This window comes from Saccopteryx leptura, chromosome 1 (genome assembly GCF_036850995.1).
Source record: "Saccopteryx leptura isolate mSacLep1 chromosome 1, mSacLep1_pri_phased_curated, whole genome shotgun sequence".
Lineage (NCBI taxonomy): Eukaryota > Metazoa > Chordata > Mammalia > Chiroptera > Emballonuridae > Saccopteryx > Saccopteryx leptura.
Window position 1 is genome coordinate 50,029,830 of NC_089503.1, and position 18,405 is coordinate 50,048,234.

The window sequence follows — 18,405 nt, forward strand, 5'->3', positions numbered from 1 at the left end:
GAGCCATGAACGCCACATATTTTAAAATGTAATTCCATGAGAGCTATACAACGACCCATGTACATTACGCATTATCCAATAAAAATTTGGTGTTGTCCCAGAAGACAGCTGTGATTGGCTCCAGTCACCCGCAACCATGAACATGAGCGGTAGGAAATGAATGGATTGTAATACATGAGAATGTTTTATATTTTTAACGTTATTATTATTATTTTTATTAAAGATTTGTCTGTGAGCCAGATGCAGCCATCAAAAGAGCCACAACTGGCTCACGAGCCATAGGTTCCCGACCCCTGGTATAAACCATACAGTACAACTGTTCTCTTCCATTTACCCCTTCTAACTTTTGTGTTATTGTTGACATACATTTTAGTTTTATATATACTATAAACTCCATGCTGCAGTGTTATTTTTGTTCATATGGTCAATCTTTAAAAGAGAGTAAAATAAGAAAAAATTGTGTGTATTTACTCATGTAATTACCACATCTGATGCTCTTTATTGTTTTGTAGAGGTTAATTTCCATCTAGTATTATTCTTAGCCATTATTTCTTCCAAAAAAATGTGTTTTTGTTCCTCCTCAATTCTTTCTCAATTCTTATTATATATTAGGTTGCTTAAAGTCCCAGAACTAACTTATGCTTGTTTCATTTTGGAGGGTTCTTTTTTCTCTGTGTATTTTTAGATTATTTTTTTAGTGTGAATTCAAGTTCACTAATCTTTTTTTGTAACATTTAATTCACTGTTCATCCTATCGGGTATTTTTTATCTTTATACATTGTAATTTTCATCTTTAGAAGTTTGATTTGAGTCTTTTATATTTTCTGTGTCTTGATTTAACTCATTCTACATGGGAATCAATTATAGTCACCATTTCCATGTCTTTTTCTGATCATTCTAATATCTGTTATTCTAGGTCAGTTTTGATTGATTATTCTCCTCATTATGGTTGTCTTTCCCTATCTCTTTGCATGCCTATTAATCTTTAATAGAATGACTGAGATTGTGTATTTTTCTCTTGTTACATGGTGGATATTTTGTATTCCTATAAATCTTTTGAACTGAGATGCTAAGTTACTTATAAACAATTCAATCTCTTTGGGTCTTGCTGTTATGATTAGTTATGTGAATCCAGAGCAGATCCAGTGTAGGACTAATTATTCTCACTGCTGACATAAGACCTTTCTGTGTACTCTATTCAATATCCTGTGAACTATTAATTTTTCCAGTCTGGATGGTAGGAATAGACACTTTTCTCAGCCATGGTTAAACAGTGAGTACTGTTTAATCTTTTCAGATAGCTCTTTCGCCAGCTGTGGGTGGCTTCTTCACACACGTACACTAATCAGTATCCTTCTAAATTCATGAAAGGAACTTTGCAGATCTTCTGCATTCTTTTTCTATGCAGCTCTCTTGTTTCTGGTGCTCTGTCCTAAGAATTCTAGCTGCCTTAGTCTCCAAAGAGTCTTTGCTCTGTTTCCTTATTTAGGGGGTCCTCTAAACTCCGCCTCTGTTTCTCCTCCCTGCACCATGGGCTGTAAACTCTCTCAAGGCAGGAAGCGGGGCCAATAGTATAGCTCATGTTGTTTATTTCCTGCCTTTCAAGGATCTTTGCCCTTCATTACCTGATATCCAGTATCTTGCTATTCATTATTTCATACATTTTGTCCAGCTTGTTAAGATGTTTCAGTGTGCCGGGTAAAAGTGAGAGTCTAAAGTGAAAGCCTCTCTATATATTAATTTTATATTTTATTACCTTGCTGTGTTCTCCAATTGTTTATAGTAGTTTTTTGATCAGTGCTTCTCTGTTTTCAGGTTATACAGTTATATCATTGGCAAATAAGAATTTTACCTTCTAATTTTTATATCTTCAATTTCTTTCTCCTGTGTAGTTGCTTTAGCTGATATGTCCAGGAAATAAGAATATGTGTGATGAATTATGCCTGTATTTTAAGTTATGCAGTTGATATTATTACTTTTCTGATTGTATCTATTAATATGATTAACTACAATATGTTAGTAGAAACTCCTGCAGTGATATTTTATTTTCTTCTCCCTCAATCATTTTTCATTTGTTTGTCCCTTTTGGTCACCTAATGAGACAATATTTTAGTTTTTATTATTTAAAAATTATTTATGTCTCTCTTGTTCTGTAAACATCCTCTGAGATATAAACTCTTTTTAATAACATTGAAATCCTTCATTCTCCTGTGTTTGAAATTTTTTTTTCTCCTTGCATTGTCTTTGTGGCCAGGGAGTTCCTTTTTTGTTTGTTTGATTGGTCATTCCTCCATGTTTGGTGACATTCTTACATATCTGGTGCCTCTCATTCCTTCTTTTCCAGGAATTTGTAGTGTAAACCAGTTTACCACTTCTAGAATCTTAACAATTTAAACTGTTGTTACCTCTTTTTATATTACTTTGCCGTTTGTATTTTTTATTGTAATTTTGGAGGAATTTCAGGAGGCCTTGGAGCTAAACACATTTGTTTCATCTGCCATGCTTAACTGGAAGTCATTAATAACTTTTCTTTTGTGCTCTTCATCTTGGAATTGTTTTAAATTTGTAAGTCATCTGTATTTGATTTCTTTAAAACTTGAATGTTAAAAGCTATTCCAAATGTTCATTTTTCTCTTTGGAATTAACTTTTTGAAATCCTATATTTAAAACCTTATGTGTAGTGCTGGCTCTTCATAAGACTGATAGATATGCTAAAATATTAAAATTTAGGTTAGTTCATCCTCTGGCTTTGAGAACGTGTTACAATTATACATGAGCCTGACCAGGCAGTGGCTTAGTAGACAGAGTTTTGGACGGGGATGCTGAGGTTCAAAACCTGACCTTGCCGGCTTGAGCATGGGCTCATCCACCTTGAGGGCGGGCTCATACGGCTTGAGTGTGGGGTCACCAGTTTGAACATGGGATCATAGACATGATCCCATGGTCTCTGGCTTGACCCCAAGGTCTCTGTCTTGAGCAAGAGATCACTGGCTCGACTGGAGCCCTCCGATCAAGGAACATATAAGAAAGCAATCAATGAACAACTAAAGTACTACAACTGACTTCATGCTTCTCATCTCCCTTCCTGTCTGTCTGTTCCTGTCTGTCCCTCCCCCCCAGCTAAAAACAAAAGATTATACATGAGACCTTTTTTTTTCTAATTACTTATTACTGCTATCAAAGAAAACCACTGCTTTTTATATGTTATTATATCTGCCTACATAACTAACCTCTTATTGATTCAAATGATGTTTCAACAAATTGCTTGGATTCTTTAGGCACACAATCATAATATCTTATGTATAGTAATAGTTTTATTATATTGATGAAGACAATGTAATGTTCTATAGTAGTAATAAAATATCTGAATGCAAATTTTTATTAAAATCAGTATAGGTGACCCATTAAATTAAGCTTCATTAAAAGCCAATTGTCGGCCCTGGCCGGTTAGCTCAGCGGTAGAGCGTCGGTCTGGCGTGTGGGCGACCCGGGTTCGATTCCCGGCCAGGGCACATAGGAGAAGCGCCCATTTGCTTCTCCACCCCCCCCCTTCCTCTCTGTCTCTCTCTTCCCCTCCCGCAGCCTGGTGGGCAGAGCGTCGCCCCTGGTGGGCGTGCCGGGTGGATCCCGGTCGGGCACATGCGGGAGTCTGTCTGTCTCTCCCCGTTTCCAGCTTCAGAAAAATACCCCCCCCCAAAAAAAAAGCCAATTGTCTTGGATAGTCCTTTTTTAAATATACTTCATCAAAAGTTGTCCACTAAAATTAGGTACATATATGTGATACTAATTATTTTATGATAACACAACATTGGAGAGTTTCCCAAATTTTAAATAAGTTTCTCTTCCAAAGGGCTACACCACTATGTTTTCTCTGAAGTTTTGAAAAATACCTGTTGATAGTAATGTCCGCACACACCTGACCTTACCATGGCCTAAGTTGGCAACAGATTTTAGTCTCCTAAAGTTTCTGTTACTTTATTTTACAAATCAGTTCTTCTTTGGCCCTAATATTGTCCACAATAACAGTTCTCTGTCATCATTTCTTTTCTGTCCTCTTTAGAAATCTATCAGCAAAACAAAATAATTTTATGGTTTTCTAACTTTTTTTTTTTTTTTTTGTATTTTTCTTAAGTTGGAAACGGGGAGGCAGTCAGACAGACTCCCGCATGCGCCCTACCGGGATCCACCCAGCATGCCCACCAGGGGGTGATGCTCTGCTGCAATCAGAGCCATTCTAGCGCCTGAGGCAGAGGCCACAGAGCCATCCTCAGCTCCCTGGCAAACTTTGCTCCAATGGAGCCTCCGCTGCGGGAGGGGAAGAGAGAGACAGAGAGGAAGGAGAGGGGGAGGGGTGGAGAAGCAGATGGGCGCTTCTCCTGTGTGTCCTGGCTGGGAATCGAACCCGGGACTCCCGCACTCTAGGCCGACGCTCTACCACTGAGCCAACCGGCCAGGGCCTGGTTTCCTAACTTTTAAAAGGAATTCAAGGGTAATTAAATATTTTTGTGCTCATTTTGGTTGTGCATTACATAACCAGTCCTTTTTCTTTAAGAAAATAGTGAGACAAATTGGGAATATTTGTGAAACACCTTACTTAGTCCAGCATTAATTATTTAAAATACTATAAACATCTTAAACAGCCAACAGTAGGGGATTGGATACATATATATAAGTTATGGTACTTATGTATACCTATGTGATGATATATATGGCCATTAAAATAATTTTTTAAAATCTGTAAGTACATGGGGAAATGTACATTTATACAAGGTAGAGAAAAACAGGACCCATATGTTCCCTTTTATATAAATATTACACAAATACAGAGAAAATGTTGCAAGGAAAGGCTGTATGTTAAAGAACTTAGTTGCTTTTTTACACTTCTGCCATGAATTCATATTAACATAAAATAATATCTATAAGGTGATTAATAAAGATAATTCAGCGATAAGACAATTCCTAGAGATGCAAACTTGAATTCTAGTCCTGTCCTTGTTACATAGTAGCTATATGACCTTTACATAGAACTGGTTTCATCATTTGTAAATTAGTCTTGCAGGGTACAATTATCATATATATAAAGTGTTTCGCAGATATGAGAGGTTATTGACATTTTTGTTTGTATATGAGTGGCCTACTTGGCAAATGATCTACTTTATACATATGGATAATTAAAGAAGCAAGCACGTAAACAACATTTGTATTTGTAATGCTTTAATATGTGGAGTCTGGTGTATCTGTCAGTTCTAGCCTTGAAACCTTGACGTACCATTTGTTTTCCAGTTATGCTTAGGTCTTAAAGAAACTAGAGCTGAACAAAGACCAGATAGCATTCTGAAAAGGAATTCCTGTGTTGACTGTTTCCAAATATATTGTAAAAATATATTATGAGCCTGTGTCTGTATGAAATGTTGAAGTTCAGGTGGAAGGGAGTAGTCATAAACAGAAGTTGTTGCATAGACACATATATATTTGAAAACAGTATTATTGATATTTGTCATCTTATATAGTATGATCATTGATAATATCACTGTAAAGGGTTGTACAGGGCATCCTTGGGTTACAACAGTTTTGACATATGACGTTTTGAGTTTACAACACTGACTCCCATAAAAACTTTAAAAAATTGAGACATGAGTGTTTTGGCTTACACCGTTAGTGTCGTACTTATGGACTATGTAGGCAAACTAGTTACAGACTAGCCTGGAACAATTCTTTAAGAAGGTAGAGAGGCCTGCAACAGATCCTGTACCCTCTACATCAGCTGCTTCTCGAGATGAAACACCTGCAGTACAGGTAGAATCATCTCCATCATCTCCTACATGTTCCTTAGGCAATCCTGATTCACCTGACCCAGTATCTCCAGCACTTTCTGCAGGTCCTCCTGCCTCTTCAGCTTCCTCCTCCCAATAGCTCACTCTCTCCCACCTTTCAGTGCCCCTTCCCGTGTGCAAGCCAACCATAGGAATAAAGGTAAGGAATTTTTTTCACACTCATTTTTTCTGTTAATATAGTACAGTACAATATATTTATGTTCCTTTCCTTTTTCTGTGGCTTAGTTGCGTTTTTATGTTCTAGATTATGATTTTACAACTGTGTTAGGATAGGTAAGTGACTTAGGCTAGGGTGTGTTTTGACTTACACCAAAATTCGGGTTATATCACTGTCGTAGGAAAGGAACTGTGTTGTAACCCAAGGACCCCTGAGTGACTTGAAAAAGGAGGGCAAAATTTAGGCTAGTCAGTTATGACAGTCAATTCTAAACACTTTTGCACCTGTGATAGCATTTTTGTTTTTTGATTGCCAGTAAGGACACTGGGGAGAGCAAAATTCTGATTTTTTCCTGTTTGTTTAATGCTTATCATTCTGCTTACTATCTTTTAGTGACTACTCTGTTTCCAGCTGTCTAAACATTCTTTCACATTCCTGTCAGAAATGTGACTTGAGCTCAGGTTCAGGAATTGTTGTGTCCACTCCCACATTGTTTATTACTTCCTCAGCGTACTTTTAGATAAGATTTGAAATGGTTGGACCACTTTTATATTTCAAGTCTAATCCTATGAGGATTATTTCTCATTAAACAATGTGATCATCTCCTGATATCCCAAATTCTGTCATTACTTAATCTTTCGATACAGTGCATTTGACAAGTGGATATTTAACTGACATTTTCATCCTTTGATAAAACCTTTGTGTAAACTTGTGAGAGCTATTGTTTATTTTCTAAATATTTTTATATTAATATTTTATTTGAGACTACAGCATCAAAATTTCCTATGGAGTGTGATTATAATAATACTTTTAAGTACAAAGTATAAAATTTTTTTTGTATATATAACTGTAATTAAGTGTCAAATTAGGGTTCTCATTTGTAATCAGTGTCTAGTTGACTATCTTGACAGCCTCTTTGTGAAAAATTTAGTATAAAGTACCTGACCAGGCTTACCATGAATTACCATTCTCTCTTAGTTGTGGTCACATTAAGCTTAGTTGTTTTTTGTTTTTTTAAAATTTTTCATCTTACAGAGGAGAGGGAGAGACAGAAAGAGAGAGAGAGAGAGAGAGAGGAGAGACAGAGAAAGAGAAGGGGGGAGAAGCTGGAAGTATCAACTCCCATATGTGCCTTGACCAGGCAAGCCCAGGGTTTTGAACCTGCGACCTCAGCATTTCCAGGTCGACGCTTTATCCACTGCGCCACCACAGGTCAGGCTAAGCTTAGTTTTGAAGAACTATTTACTGAATCTGAAAAATTATCCTTGTCATTTCCCAGAAGTTTTACTGTTAATATTTTTTAAAATAAATCATAATAAAAGAATTCCTGTTATAGTGTAAACTTAGGCCACTTAAGTAACTAAGGAGGTCTTACTACCTAAACCCATAATCTCCTGGATGTTATGTGTTTATTATTTTTTACCAGAAGAAAGAATTTCCTATAGGCTTTTTTTTTTAAAGGGACACCTTTAACTTTTATATACGAATTGGACAATAAAATATTTTAGTAAGCTGTAAATTTATAGATGTAAGTGAAGGTCTTGGAAATACTAAGGGTGACTATTATCCAGAGGATGTTCTACATTATTTCACATTTGAGAGATCATTCAAATTAGTTATAGTATTGCTATGAACATTTTTTGTTATTCTTTAATTTTTCATTATATTTTGTGTATGTGTAAAGCATTTGAGAAAATTGAACACATTGAGTTGCCTTTTCAATTTTTAAGCAGCAAAATTTCTGATTACTGAAGTAGTGGATCTATTTGCTTGTAAAAGTTACTTGGTTATTTGTAAATTCTGTGACTAGTGCCTTGATTTGAGAAGTCAGTATATTTTGAAAACCTATAGTTTTAAATTTTGTGAAAATATGCAGTTATCATAACTTTTCATACCATTTTTCAAGCCTAATGAGCAGTTGAAATAATGAATGACCAACCTCTAAGAGAATAAGATTTTTTACTATTAATTTACAGAATGGACTCATTTTATATCAGAGGAGTTGTTTGTTGAATACATGGAACTGATGATGGAGGCTGTATAAATTATTATCTTTTTTTATAACTCAAGCACAGACACCTATTTCCTGATTTTGAAACTGATTAAAACTCATTTTAGAAAAATGTACGTAATTCAGGAGAAAAGTTTGTTGAGGGAAAGAAAATTTTGAAAGAACTTCTGGGTTTTGTTGTAACCTAGTAAAACTCCTTGGTTCTACCAAGGATTATACCTTTCTGCCACCCAGGTAGCCAAAACCAAGGCCAGTTACATGTTAACATGTATTTCACTAGAATAGCAGTTCTCATACTTTTGAGTCTCACACTCTACTCTCACAAATTATTATTTTTTTAAAATTGTATTTATTGATTTTAGAGAGAGGAAAGAGAGAGAGAGAAAGGCAGGGGGTAGGAGGAAAGAATAGGAAGCATCAACTCCTAGTTGCTTCTCATATGTGCCTCAACCAGGGAAGCCCGGGGCCCCAAACTGACAACCTCAACATTTCAGGTCAACACCTTATCCACTGTACCACCACAGGTCAGGCTTACAAATGATTAATTCTTAAATATTATTGAATTTATTGGGGTGACATTGGTTAATAAAATGATACAGGTTTTAGGTGTATAATTCTACAACATGTAATCTGTAAATTGCATTGTGTGTTCACCACTCCAAGTCATTGATGATCCTTAAGGAATTTTGTTCGTATAATTTTATCTATTTTTATGTATAAAAAATTTCAAGTAGGAAATTTAAAGCTATTCATTCATTTAAAAATAACAATAAACTATTGTTCATTAAGTAGCATATTTTATGAAAAATAGTTATATTTTTCAGAACAAAAAGTAGGAAAAAGTGGTATTGTTTTATAGCTTTGTAAATATCATTGATATTGGCTTAATAAAAGACAACTGGGTTCTTATAGCTGCTTCTCCTTTCAAGCTCTTGCAGTATTTTATTTTGGTTAAAGTGCATAAAGAAAATCAGGTCCCAGAAATATGTAGTTGGAAAGAGGAGGAGTATTTTAATAACCTTTTCAGATAATTATGGAAACTCTTATTTGAATACCCCACCAAAATTTAATAAATAGTCATTTCTTAAAGGTTAAAGTGTGGAATCTGTAAACATGTTAGTGAACTTTTCATATTCTGTTGTATTAAAATCTATTGGTCTGGTAGAATTTTTTATTTTGTAGAGAAGTTGTGAATGTGATTAATGTCTCTCTCCAAATGTTGGAAATCATCCAAATACCACTTTTTTTAAATGTCTTTTTAGACTGAGTCAATGAAAGGAGAGACAGGTTTTCAAAAATTTGATAGAGAAAGAGAGAAAATTTTATAGATTTGATGATAGAAAGTGAGGTTGAAACCAAGGGGATAATAATCATATTAACTAACATTTACTTCACTGAATTATATGCCAGAGGTAATTCTGAGCACTTTGCACATGTTAATTTATGTAAGCTTTCCAAGATGAGTAGCAGGTAAGTATTAATATTCTGCCTTTTATAGATGAGGAAACTGAGGCATGGAGAAATGAAATAAATCTTTAAGATTATACAGTTATTAAGCGGAGTAACAGAAGGTAGGTAATCTGGCACAGTGCTGCTATATTGGTTAGTTCATTTTTATTTCTGTTTTATTTCTTGAACAATACTGCTAATCATGATACCTTTTTTACCTTCAAGATGTCTTTGTAATAAAAGCTTTCCTTTTTAGAGCAGTTTAAGATTCACAGCAAAATTGAGCAGAAAGTACAGAGTTTCCATATACTTCCTACTTCCAAAACACAGATCGCCATACTGTCAAACCTACAGTGATTGGATACATCATTATCACTAAAGTTGATAATTTACATTAGAATTCACTCTTGGTATTGTACATTCTATATAGGTTTTGATAAATATATAATAATTTGTATCCATTGTTACAGTATCATACAAAATAGTTTCACTGCCCTAAAACTCCTCTGTGTTCTGTCCATTCTCTACCACACCCCAAATGCAGACAACCACTACTATTTCTACTGTCTCCATTGTTTTGCATTTTCCAGCAAGTCATAGAGTTGAAATCATACCATATGTAACACTTTTTAATTGGTGTCTTTCACTTAGAAATGTGCATTTAAGGTTTCTCCATGCCTTCTTATGGCTTGATAGCTCATTTCTTTTAAGCATTGACTAATGTTCCATTGCAAGGATGTGCCACAGTTTATTTTTCCTTTCACCTATTGAAAGACATTTTGGTTGCTTTCAAGTTTTGGCAGTTGTGAATAAAGCTGTTATAAATATTCATGTGCAGGTTTTTTTGTAAACATATGTTTTCAACTCTTTGGAGTTGAAAATCAAGGAGTAAAATTGCTGTATCTTATGCTAAAAGTATTTTTAGTTTTGTAAGAAACTGCCACACTTTCTTCCTTAGTGTCTGTACCATTTTGCATTTCCACCAGCAATGAATGAGAGTTCATGCTGCTTCATGTCTTTGATGGTGTTTAGCATTGTCAATGTTTTGGATTTCCGCCATTCTCATAGGTGTGTAGTGTAAATAATTGTTGCTTTTATTTGCAGTTTCCTAATGATTTACAATGTTGGACATCTTTTTATATGCTTATTTTACCTTCTATATATCTTCTTTCCTGGGGTATCTATTCACATCTTTTATCCTTTTTATAAAAACTGTATTGATTGATTGGTTTTAGAGAGAGGGTGATGGGAGAGAGAAAGAGAAAAATAGAGACAGAGAAACATCGACTCGTTCTTATAGTCATTGGTTGGTTCTTGTATGTGCCCTGATCAGGGATCAAACCTGCAACCTTGCCTGACCAGGCGGTGGCGCAGTGGATAGAGCATTGGACTGGGATGTGGAAGGACCCAGGTTCGAGACCCCAAGGTCGCCAGCTTGAGCGTGGGCTTATCTGGCTTGAGCAAAAGCTCACCAGCTTGGACCCAGGGTCGCTGGCTCCAGCAAGGGGTTACTCAGTCTGCTGAAGGCCTCAGTCAAGGCACATATGAGAAAGCAATCAATGAACAACTAAGAAGTCGCAACGCGCAATGAAAAACAATCATTGATGCTTCTGATCTGTCTCCATTCCTGTCTCTGTCCCTGTCTATCCCTCTGACTCCCTCTCTGTCTCTGTAAAAAAAATAAATAAGTAAAAATTAAAAAAAAATAGACTCACACTGTTTAAAAAAAAAACGAACAAACAAAAAAAACCCTGCAACCTTGGCATATGAGAATGATGCTCCAACCAACTGAGCTACCCAGCCAGGGTCATCTTTTACCCTTTCAAAATTTGGTTTATTGTTATTTTTAAGAATTCGTTGTATATTTTAGATGACAGTATATCATTAGCTATGTCTTTTGCATATATTTTCTCTTGGTCCTTGGCTTGTCTTCTTTTTTTTTAATTGATTGATTTTAGAAAGACAGAGGAAGGGGGAGGGCAGAGAGAGAGAGAGAGAGAGAGAGAGAGAAACATTCATTTGTTCTTTTACTTAGTTATACATTCATTGGTTGCTTCTTGTAGGTGCCCTGACTGGGGATCGAACCCTCAACCTTAGTGTTTCAGGACAATGCTCTAACCGACTGAGCTAACCCGCCAGGGCTTCTTCTTATGTTCTTGACAGTGTCTTTTACAGAACAAAAATTTGTAATTTTAATGAAGTCTGGCTTATCAATTATAAATTTCATGGTTCATGCTTTCGGTGTCATATCTAAAAAGTTATTTAAACCCAAAGTCATCTAGACCTGACCTGTGATGGCACAGTGGATAGAACATCGACCTGGGATGCTGATGTCACTGGTTGGAAGCCCTGGGCTTGCCTGGTCAAGGCACATATAACAAGCAAGCAATGAACAACTAAAGTGAAGCAACTATGAGTCAGTACTTCTCATCCCCCCACACTCCTTTTCTTTCTGTAAAATCAGTAAATAAACTCTTTAAAAAAGAAAACAGGCCCTGGCCGGTTGGCTCAGTGGTAGAGCGTCGGCCTGGCGTGCAGGAGTCCCAGGTTCGATTCCCGGCCAGGGCGCACAGGAGAAGCGCCCATCTGCTTCTCCACCCCTCCCCCTCTCCTTCCTCTCTGTCTCTCTCTTCCCCTCCCGCAGCCGAGGCTCCACTGGAGCAAAGATGGCCCGGCGCTGAGGATGGCTCGGGTGCTGAGGATGGCTCTGTGGCCTCTGCCTCAGGTGCTAGAATGGCTCTGGATGCAACAGAGCGACGCCCCAGAGGGGCAGTGCATCGCCCCCTGGTGGGTTTGCCAGGTGTATCCCCGTCAGGCACATGCGGGAGTCTGTCTGACTGCCTCCCCGTTTCCAGCTTTGGAAAAATGCAAAAAAAATAAATAAATAAAATTTAAAAAAATAAAATAAAATAAATAAAAAGAAAACAAACCCAGTTATCTAGATTTTTCTCCCATGTTATCTGCTGGGAATTTTATAGTTTTGCATTTTACATTTTAGTGTATGATACACTTTGAGTTAATTTTTGTGAAGGGTGTAAGCTCAGTGTCTAGATTTATTTTCTTGTATATAAATATCTAGTTGATCCAGTACCATTTGTTAAAAAGACTATCTTTTCTCCACCATATTGTCTTGCTTCTTTGTCAAGCTTGATTCATTGTATAGTCTATTTCTGAGCTCTCTATTCTGTGTAAGTAAGCCACAATGTCTTACTGTAGCTTTATAGTAATTCTTGAAGTTGGATAATGCTGCTCTTCTGACTTCAGTATTGGTTGGTCATACTGGGTCTTTTGTCTCTACATATAAGCTTTAGAATCAATTCATCAATACCCAAAAAATAATTTTCTGGGATTTTGATTTGGGATTGCATTGAATCTATAAATCAAGGTGGGAAGAACAGACACTTGACAATACTGAGTCTTCCTATCTATGAACATAGAATCTCTGTCTTTAGCACTTTGATTTCTTTCATCAGAGTTTTGTAAGTATTCCTCATATAGATCATTTATATATTAGATTTCTATTTATTTTTGGGGAATGCTAATGTATTTCATTTTATTTGGGAGATGCTATTATAAATGATATTGCATTTTTAATTTCTAATGACACTTGTTTATTGTTATATAGGAAAGCAGTAGTTGATATATTAATCTTGTGAACTAGAACCTTGCTACTATTGCTTATTACAATACTTTCATGTTGATTACTTTTTGATGGTCTCTTCAGATTTTCTACACAGACAGTTATGTCATCTAGGAACAAAGATAGTTGTATTTCTTTCTTCCCAATCTGTATTTTAAAAAACATTTATTTTTTTCTAATTGTATTAGCTAGGACCTCCAGTACAATTTTGAAAAGGTGTGATGAGAGAGGATATTCTTGCCTTGTGCCTAATCTTAGTGAGAACAATTCTAGTTTCTTACTGTTACAAATGATAATATCTGCAGTGTTTCTTTTTTATTTTCTTTTTGTTGGTAGATTTTTCTATTAAGTTGAGGAACTTCCTCTATAGTCTTGGTTTTCTGAGAGTTTTTGTTATGAATCGATGTTGAATTTTTTGAAATGCTTTTTTTGTGTCTTTCACATTATCATGTGATTTGGAAGAGGTTTGGCTTCTTGATGTGATTAGTTGATTTTCAAATGTTGAACCAATCTTGCATACCTAAAGTAAATCTTACTTGGTTGTGGTATATAATTCTTTTTATACATTGTTGGATTTTATTTACAAATATTTTGTTGAAGGTTTTTGCATCTATGTGTATGAGAGATATTGGTCTGTTTTCTTGTAATTTGTTATTCTGGTTTTGATATTTATGGTAATGCTGGCTTCATAGAATGAGTTAGGGTATGTTTCTCTTACTTTTGTATTCTGGAAGAGATTGTAGAGAATGGTCTGATTTCTTCCTCAGATGTTTGGTAGAATCACCAGTAATCCCATTCAGTCCTAATATTGTCTTAGAAGATTATTTTTTATTGATTCAATTTCTTTAATAGATATCAGTTTATTCGAATTGTTTAGTTCCTCTTTTGTGAGTTTTATCAGATTATGTCTTTCAAGGGATTAGTCCATCCATGGCCGGCAAACTGTGGCTCGTGAGCCACATGCGGCTCTTTGGCCCCTTGAGTGTGGCTCTTCCACAAAATACCACGTGCGGGCACTACCTTGATAAGAAATGTACCTACCTATATAGTTTAAGTTTAAAAAATTTGGCTCTCAAAAGAAATTTTAATCGTTGTACTGTTGATATTTGACTCTGTTGACTAATGAGTTTGCCGATCCCTAACTAGGTTATCAAATTTACAGGAATAGAGTTCTGCATAATATTCCTTTATTATGTTTTTAAAATATTGATAGGATGATTTCTAATAGTAGTAGTTTGTTTGTTTGTTTTGTGACAGAGACAGAGAGAGTCAGGGAAAGGGACAGATAGAGATAGACAGACAGGAAGGGAGAGAGATGAGAAGCATCGATCTTTGTTGAAGCACCTTAGTTGTTCATTGATTGCTTTCTCATATGTGCCCTGACTGGGGGGCTACAGCAGACTGAGTGACCCCTTGCTCGAGCCAGCAATCTTGGGCTCAAGCTGGTGAGCCTTGGTCAAACTAGATGAGCCCGCACTCAAGCTGGCGACCTCAGGGTCTCGAACCTGGGTCCTCTGCATCCCAGTCTGACACTCTATCCATTGTGCCACTGCCTGGTCAGGCTGATAGTAGTAATTTGTTATCTACTTTTTTTCTTAGTTAGCCTGGGTAGTAAGTAGCCGGTCAATTCTATTGTTTTTTTTTTCAAAGAACCAACTAGAGGTTTTATTGATTTTTCTCTATTGAGTTTCTGTTGTTAATTTCAACCATTTCTGCTCTAATTTAAAATTGTTTTTGTTTACTTTGAACTTAATTTGTTCTTCTATTCTAGTTTCCTAAGATAGAATCTTAGATTATTAATTTTAGATCATTTCTTCTTTTTAAATATATGTATTCAGTACTATAACTTTTTCTCTAAGTACTGTTTTCGCAGAACTTATTTTTATTTAGTTCGAAATATTTAAAATTTCTTTTGAGATTTTTGCTTTTACCTATGTGTTATTTAGAAGTGTATTGTTTAATCTCTGATTATCTTGGGGTTTTTTCAACTATCTCTATTACTGATTTTTAGTTTAATTCTGTTGTCTGAGAGTATACATTGTTTATTTCTAGTCATTTAAATAGGCTTAAGGGTATATTATAGCCCAGAATGCAATCTGTTTTGATGGACAAGATATGTTTTTCATTGTACTGAATTGGAGACTCTTATGTTAGTGAAGAAATTTAAAAATAATTCAGTTTTCTCCTGGTCTGTGATGATGCAGTGTATTGTCAGCTAGCAAAACTGAGGTCATTGATTCGAAACCCTGAGCATATGCGGCAAGCAAGCAAGCAACTAAAGTGAAGCAGCTCTAGTTAAAACTTCTTGCTTCCCCTCCCCTCTGTAAAGTCAATAAATAAAATGTTTTTAAAAATAATAATTCTGTTTCCCATCAGTGATAGAGATGTGGCACTTTACTTCTAATGGGGGAAATTCTCTTGTTTAGGTGCGACATTCCTATGTATTCCAACTCGGTCTCAGAATGAGTGGTATCTGTGGAAAATCTAGGCTATCCTCATAAAATGTATATGCACATTAATGAAGGCATTCTGCATGATGAATCTGTATATGCTTTTTTATATATCGGCTGAGGTAATGTCATATCGGCTAGAAATTTTTTAAATTTTGGGATATTTAATATATATATCTTAGAGATTTGTAAATAATAAATTTTTTCATTATAGTACTTTAAAAATGTAACAACTATTTTCTATCTCATTTAGTTTTGTCAGCCCAGTGGGTGGCAGCTGTCCAGAGAGCGGAAGCAGCCAACATTTTTTGTGGTGGTCCTGACAGATATTGACTCAGATCGACACTACTGCTCGTGCCTAACCTTCTATGAGGCGGAGATCAATCTTCAGGTACAACAACTTTTATTGCCAAAGTACAGTCAAAAGGACAATATTTAAGAATTTTTTTATGCCATATTTGTTTTTGTTAGAACTGCCAACTTGAGTTATACGGGCTACTTTAAAAAGAATGATACTATACTATTGATGAGAGCAAGAACAACAATTACATCCAAGTTTAATTGTTTTCCTTTAAAATAAAAATCATAATCTGAATGCTTCTATGAGTAGCATATCTGTGAATTTGTTTATTAAGAAATTTTGTGTCCTTTCATTGTGAACCTATAATTTTTCTTTCAATCCTTCTCCAGAGGGGATCTTTCATAGAACATAGAGTATTTAATCAGAATGTTTATAGCTCACTTATCACAGTTCTTGATATTGTTTTTGAAGCACCTAAGTAAATGCCAACTCTTTACTATTAGTGGTGGTAGAAGCAAGATAGTAGAACTGAAATTCATAGGCTACAGCTATAGAAATTAAAAATACTGGGTCTTTGAGCATATTAGTTAGGGTTCTTAGTTTCAAACAATTCAGTATATTTTCTTTAATTTATGCAAGAAAGGATTTGTGGCGACATATGGGTAGCTTATATAATTTCATGGATAAAGAGTAAATAGGAAACTAATTCTGATTACTAGGAACTTCCTACCTGGTGCTGTTGTAATGGAAACCATACAGTATTTCCCCATGTATAAGACATACCTTAATTCTGGGGCCCAAAATTTGAAAAAAAAAATGTATTACATAAAGTTATTGAACTCAAGTTTTATTCATCATAAAATTCATACAACTCTTCATCACTATCAAAACTCCCATCCATTAGCTTGTCCTCATCTCTGTCTGATGACTAATACTGTCTTCATATATTGCCTCATCCTCAGTTCCATCTATGGGAAATGCAAGTAGAAAAACTACAACCACTGCATAAGATGCACCCAGTTTTTAGACTCCAAATTTTTCAAAAAGGAGTGCATCTTATACATGGAGAAATAAGGTAGTTTTCTGACCTTTTACCATTTGGCACTTATGATGTTGAGCAATAGACAATATAAGCTTCATAGTTGGTACCCTAAAAAAAATCTGGTCTCCCTACGTGCAGCCATATTCTCAAATTGTTGACTTCTTAGGTCTCATATGGGTTGACTCCTTGAGAAAGTCAGATTGTGTGCAAATTCTACTCTCCTATAGAGGAAATAAGTTTTTCCTTGTTGTTATTTGTTGATTTTGCTTTCAAGGCTCTGTAATACAAGAAAGAAGCTATAAAAGAGTTTGGAGAATGTTGAGAGAGTCAATTTGCAATTGCTGTACTTTCTACTACATACAGGTGAATAAGTATTACCACCAGGGACAATGATTAGCTTGCTTTCTAAAATGGACTCACAAAGGAGGATTTATTGTTTTGGTTATTTTAATTAAATTTCAAGATGTGAATTTCCTAGATGTAGAAATCTGATTTTCAGTACAAGAGAAGACAAATCACTTTTCATTTTGCTGACTCATATTAACCAAATTCATTCAGTCGATGTATTAAAATCAGCATGCTAGTTTATTGATATACAATGATAAGTTAAAATGTTAGCTAGAACAAAACATACATTATCAGCACATTCTCTTCTTGTTGCCAGATGTTTGTGGAAAGCCATGTCAAAATCAGAAGCAATTAGATTGTGATTCAAACTAATGAATATTTAATGTCAAATATTTAAAGCCTGTCAGACTAATATAGCCTGTTTTTTATACTTTAAATTAGTAATTCTGTTGCCAATGAGAATAGAAAACTTAGAGGTCTATGACTATAGTAATATCTGTTCTGGATAATGTTTTGGTGGATATTGTTAACAATTAGCTAATCAAATTCGTATTTTGGCCTGACCATGCAGTGGCACAGTAAATAGACCATCTGACTGGGACATGGAAGACCCAGGTTCAAAACCCCGAGGTCGCCAGCTTGAGCACAAGCTTATCCGACTTGAGTGCGAGGTCACTGGCTTGAACATGGGATCATAGACATGACCCCATGGTTGCTGGCTTGAGCCCAAGGTCACTTGCTCTGCTATAGCCCCCAAGTCAAGGCATATATGAGAAAGCAGTCAATGAATAACTAAAAGAGCTGCAACAAAGAATTGATGCTTCTCATCTCTCTCCCTTCTTGTGTGTCTGTCCCTATCTGTCCCTCTCTCTGACTCTCTCTGTTTCTGTCACACACACAAAAACAAAACCCTATTTTGATCAATTCAGTCTACATAAGAAAGACTGTTCTTTAGTCAAGGGTTTCTTTTTCTCTTTTAGGTGACCTTTCATTTTTATCCATGATGATCTTTAGAATTTAAGTCAGTGCTGAGAATGCAGCATTTTCTTTTCTTTCCATATACTTGAGGGTATCTCTTCACAGTTTTCCAGAATTTTCTAATTAAATTTACTGTGCTGATTTAAGTTCTTCCTTCTCTCTCCTTTACACCTAACCCCTTCCCCCCAAAGTAAA

General features: G+C 35.6%; 1 protein-coding gene and 1 non-coding gene across 5 annotated transcripts in view; one reads left to right on the plus strand and one right to left on the minus strand.

Annotated features, from left to right (window-relative positions):
* Window positions 1-18,405, plus strand: part of SBF2 (SET binding factor 2) — a 502,739-nt gene that overhangs the window by 201,898 nt on the left and 282,436 nt on the right. For all 4 annotated transcript variants that reach the window (XM_066365963.1, XM_066365945.1, XM_066365952.1 and 1 more), the window contains exon 3: window positions 15,795-15,932. In XM_066365963.1, the coding sequence (XP_066222060.1) occupies window positions 15,795-15,932 (138 nt within the window). The remainder of the gene's footprint in view (window positions 1-15,794; window positions 15,933-18,405) is intronic.
* TRNAS-AGA (transfer RNA serine (anticodon AGA)) lies at window positions 4,382-4,457 on the minus strand. The gene has a single exon. It is a non-coding gene; the product is annotated as a tRNA-Ser (tRNA).